General features: G+C 47.6%; 1 protein-coding gene across 1 annotated transcript in view; it reads right to left on the reverse strand.

Annotated features, from left to right (window-relative positions):
- Positions 1 to 4,762, reverse strand: part of WDR62 (WD repeat domain 62) — a 50,570-nt gene extending 45,808 nt beyond the window's left edge. The window contains 1 exon segment of the mRNA XM_005862402.2: positions 2,015 to 4,762. Within this exon segment, the coding sequence (XP_005862464.1) occupies positions 2,015 to 2,152 (138 nt within the window). The 5' untranslated portion in view covers positions 2,153 to 4,762.
- Between the last annotated feature and the right edge of the window lie 303 nt (positions 4,763 to 5,065).

Raw genomic sequence — 5,065 nt, forward strand, 5'->3', positions numbered from 1 at the left:
TTCTTCTTTGAAAATGCGGCTGCTCAGGCAATAACAGTTAATGGTGCTCGCTATCGAGACATGATAATCCATTTACCCGATATGCTATTCCATACATAACCCTATACTGTATACTTTATGAATCAATAAAAAATTTACAATTTTTAATTATAAACCTGTGTTTTCTATCAAAATTACTTCTTGCGTGAATTTTGGGACACCCTTTTATCATCATCTACCAGCAGCTAACATTTGATTTCCTCAACATTCCTTTGACAAATACACAGGGCCATGTTAAAGGCATAGCATGGTAAAGAAAACACACAAAAATCCCTGCCCTTCTGGAGCTCACATTCTGGTGGTGATGGGATGGAGGACATTCCAAAAAAATGAATAGAAAAAATATGCAAAATAGGTATCAGGTGATGATAAGAGCAATAAAGAAAAACAAAGCAGGAAAAGAAACTGGGAGCACAGGGTTAGGGAAGAAGGCCTCACTAAGAAGGTGACCTTTGAATACATTTTTAAGTATTTCATGTGGATGCAAGACTTGAAACCCCAAAACAATTCAAGGAAGAAGGCACTATTATCAGCCCTGTTTTACAGATGAGGACATTGAGGTCCAAGGTCCCACACCAGCAGAGTGGCAAGCTGGAGATACAAACCCAGGTAGTCTGGCTCCAAAGTCAGCACTTTGAGCCATGCAGGGAAGACACAGCAGTGAGCAAAAGTGCACACTGTCCATTCCCTCATCAAATTTATAGTATAGAGGTTCCACAAGTAAAGAAACAAGTGAACAATCACCAAACAAGGAAAATAAATGACATTACCCAAAATTCACAATCATAACAGTAGTAGCTAATACTAACAGAGTTTTTGCAATGTACCAGGTGTTGTTTTAAGTGCTTAAGATATATGAGCTCACTTAATCCTCACAAATACTCTCTAACGTAGTGGTCTCAACCTTGGCTGCACATTAGAATCACCTGGGAATTTTTTTAAAATCCTGATTTCTGGGCCTCATCCTCCGGAAATTCTGTTTCTTTGTTACTAATGATGAGGCCCAGAAATCAGGATTTTAAAGATTCCCAGGTGACTCTGATGTGCAGAGAGGTTGAGAACCACTGAGGTAGACTATGGCAAACAGCCCAGACTCACCAAACACAAAGGCTAGGAAGTGGGAAAGAGCTTGGTGCCTCAGAAAACAGACAGCAGGAGAGTGAGATTGAACCTTTTTATGAGGGAGGATGGAGGTACCACCAGAGAGGTGGATAGGGGCCACGTGCCCAGGCCTTGCAGCCAGGAGTGGGTGATAGAGCAGAGTGCAGCTTGTATCCATCCTTTATCGGGACTCTGTGCCAAGCAGGTCATTTCACAATTTTATTTCATCTCCCTGCAACTCCGTGGTATGGTTACTGTTATCTCCATTATATAAAAACATACTTTATGGCTCAGAAAGTTAAAGAACAATTTTTAAAATTGCTGCTGTGCTAATGGAATTCCCTCTACCTACTCTAAAATCATCTTTGTTCGTGTGTCTTAGAACTTCTGTAAGCCTCCCTCCCAGTAGCGCTGCTGAGATATTACAATTACTCACATCCTCACCATAATTTGGGGTGGCTATATGGAATAAGAATCCCACCTTGGTAAAAGGGAGAATGGAAGAGAAGGCGGGGGGTGAGGGAAGGCGGGGTAGAGCTGAGGAAGAGTTGGGGCAGCTCAGGCGGGCGAGGTCAACAAAAGTGGAAGGGCCCAGAGAGACGTCTAAAGCCTGAGGGAAATCGCACGCAGGAAGGTAGAGACCAGGGAGGAACCCAGGAATGCTCCCAGGGCTGAGAGTGGGCTCAGGGTATGAGGTGGGGCTAGGAATGACGGCGTACCCGAGAGAGGAGGAGATGGGAAAATGGGAGGAGCCTTGACGAAAGGGGCGGGGCTTAGGAACGGGACGGGGCCAGAGAGTCAAACGCCTGGAGCTGATAGGCGGGGCCAAATATCTAAGGGAAGGGCCTGGGAGGGCAGGGCAAGCGCTCCTCACCCGGTTCTGCACTGTGTCCTCTGGCGCCGTGGGGAGTCGCATCCGCCGGCGGAGGCAGAGCGCTGGAGAGGGGGGCGGGGAGGACTGGCCTCTCCGCGCATCGTTCCGCGCGTAGCCTCCGGGCCCCAAGGCCGCCATGGTCGCACCGGAGCCGGGCGACCGTTACACTCAACTGCCGCCGCCGCCACGACCCTCTCAAGTAACGAACCGCAGCGGGAAAGCCAGCACCGCCGCCCATTGGATGCGGTAGCCGCCCGTTTCGCCAATCGCAGTACTGCCGGGCGGTGCTTTTGACCAATGAGGAATAAGAGGCGGAGTGGAGTGTTTGGCGAGGTGGGGCCACAGCTAGATTCAAGCATGGTGGCGCTTCTAGTCTGCGTTTTCATCACTCACTAAAACGTACCGGTTTAAACTTTTACGTGGCCAAGACCAAAACCGCCACATCTCGCTTTTTGCTGCCGCCGCAGGGCAACAGCCTGGCAGCGGCGTCTCCCGGACGTAAGCCAGGGTGGAGCCGAAGCAGACTGACGAGTTGGCGCAGGCTCGGAAGCGCCGTGACGCCATCTCTCCCTGACCTGGTGATCAGGTCCGGGTGACGGGGAGGTATTCCTGTTTCCGCATTCACCACGTGACCAGGGTGCAGGTGTGGTAACCGGAAGGGCGGGTAGTTCACAGGCGCACTCCTCCCTCCCGAGGCACGTGAGGTAGCACCCGGCTCTGAAATGAGCCCAGAGGAGAGAGCGTAAGCGGGCGACCACCGAAGTGCTGCTGCAGACCGCGGGAAACTACGGGCTGGACAGCCATGCCCAGGTGCTGCTGGGCTCCGAAATGCTCCAACACTGCCGGCCTGCGGGGCGCCGACAACCGCCCTGTGAGGTTCTACAAGTGAGCGCAGTAGTGGGGCGAAGGTCAGTCCCCATGCGGGCACTTGGTCCAGCTTGCAGTGTCAAGCAGGGTTGGCAGGTGAAGAGACGGTATTCTCAGCGTTTCACCGCACATAACAAAGATGCAGATACGTTAAAACAGGGCTGGACGATTAACTACAGGTAGTGAGTGAATGGAGCGGGCGGAAGAAGGGGGGGGGGCGCTCTGTAGGGAGAAGTGAGGTTGTTCCTGGGTCTGTAAGGAACCACGAACCATCTCCACGAATTTGAGACATCTCAAACTCAAAACATCCGAAACCCAGCTCCTGATCTTGTCTCCCCCAAACCTTCCACAACCTTAGTTAATAGCTTACTCCATCTTTCCTTCCTTAAGACAGAAACCTTAGAGTCACCCTTACCTCTTTTTCCTCACACTTGAGAAAGTAAAAATTAGCTTGAACTGTAAAAAAATCTGCCTTCCCATTTATTTGGCTGGAATAACAGACACACAAAAAAGCCGGATGAGTAGTTAAAAGGAAAAAATATTTCTATATTTTATTCAGGGATATGCTGCAGATGTAAAAGGACACAACTCCCTTTCTTTGACTACTACTCTCTTACTGACTAGGAAATTTTGTTCTCTAAAATCATAGACTATCACAATCTTTGTTGTTTCAAGTTACATGGGTAAGAATAAGAGGAGTTAGGTCACTTTGACACAAGCAGCCTCAATTTACAGTCCCGGTGCAGAGCTCAGGTAAGGTGATTCTGGACACAGCATTCCACCTCTGTGTAAACATTATTGTTTCCAAGGGGACAGGACAGACTTGATATTGATCCCTTTATATACAGTTCTACTTTGCATTGAGCCTGGCCACTTTCATTTACATCTCACCTAAATTTCACCCTTCCCCCAAACCCAATAATAACTATCTTTTCCTTTGGTGAGACTCCCCACAGTACCGCTGGTGTGGAGTCTCCCTCATTGCTGTGGTAAATAAACCTGATGTTGTTGGACTACAGGTTTGTTATTCGAACTGGGCCAGGACATGCTCCTTGTCCAGTCCATTGGCAAATGCTCTTGGCTCTCCCTTTAAAATCTATCCAGAATTGACCACTTGTAACCCCATTCTCTGCCCCACCCTGGTACTAGCCAGTATCACCTCCCTACTGCACTATTTTAATAGCTTCACTGGTCAACCCACTTCCATATTCTGTTCCCCGCATGCAGTCACAGAGCCTTCTGTTCACTGTATAAAAGACAAGAAGAGGCTGGAACAGGCAGAAAGCAGGCCTATAAAGCCCTACAGAAACTGGATCCCTGTATGACCTCATCTCCGTCCTGCCTCTCTCAATCTGCTCCAGTGTTATTGGCCTACTTGGTGCTTCTCTAGCCTGTCAGGCACATTGTTGCCCCAGGGCCTTTGCCTGTGTTATTTGCTCTGTCTGGAAAGTTCTTCCCTTTATGATTGTCACTCTATGTGAAATGATAACCCTCTCCCAGATACATACATATTCTTCCTGTCTGCCTTCTGTTTTGTTTTTCCCTTGAATACTTATCACTATCTGGCACACCACATATTTGATCTATTCATTTATTGTATCCCTCACTAGAATATCAGCTCCATGAAGGTAGGGATTTTTATCTGTCTTAGTCTCTGTTGTGTCCTCTCTACCTAGTATAGTGATGATGCTTAGTACATATTTGTTGGATGAATTCGATGAATGTATTTCATATGGGCTCCCCAAGAAACACAGCAGTTCAAGTTCCTTGAGGGACCCTGTGCAGGGTAGGGGAGATGCAGAAGAGTCTTTAAACCTAAATCAGTGTCTTCAGACTTGCTTTTTAAAATATATCACTCTGCCCTGGCCGGTTTATCTCAGTGGTTAGAGCATTGGCTCATGGACCAAAGGGTCAGGTTCAATTCCCAGTCAAGGGGACGTACTTTGGTTGTGGGTTCAATACCCGGCCCCAATCAGGATGCATGCAAGAAGCAACTAGTTGATGTGTCTCTTTCACATCAATGTTTCTCTCTCTCCCCCACCTCCCTCCCTTCCATTCTCTCTCTAAAGATTAATGGAAAAAATATCCTCAGGTGAGGATTAAAAAATAAATAAGTATACATATGTGTGTGTGTGTGTGTGTGTGTGTGTGTGTGTGTGTATATATATATACATATATATATAT

This window comes from Myotis brandtii, unplaced genomic scaffold (genome assembly GCF_000412655.1).
Source record: "Myotis brandtii unplaced genomic scaffold, ASM41265v1 scaffold165, whole genome shotgun sequence".
NCBI classification, from domain to species: domain Eukaryota; kingdom Metazoa; phylum Chordata; class Mammalia; order Chiroptera; family Vespertilionidae; genus Myotis; species Myotis brandtii.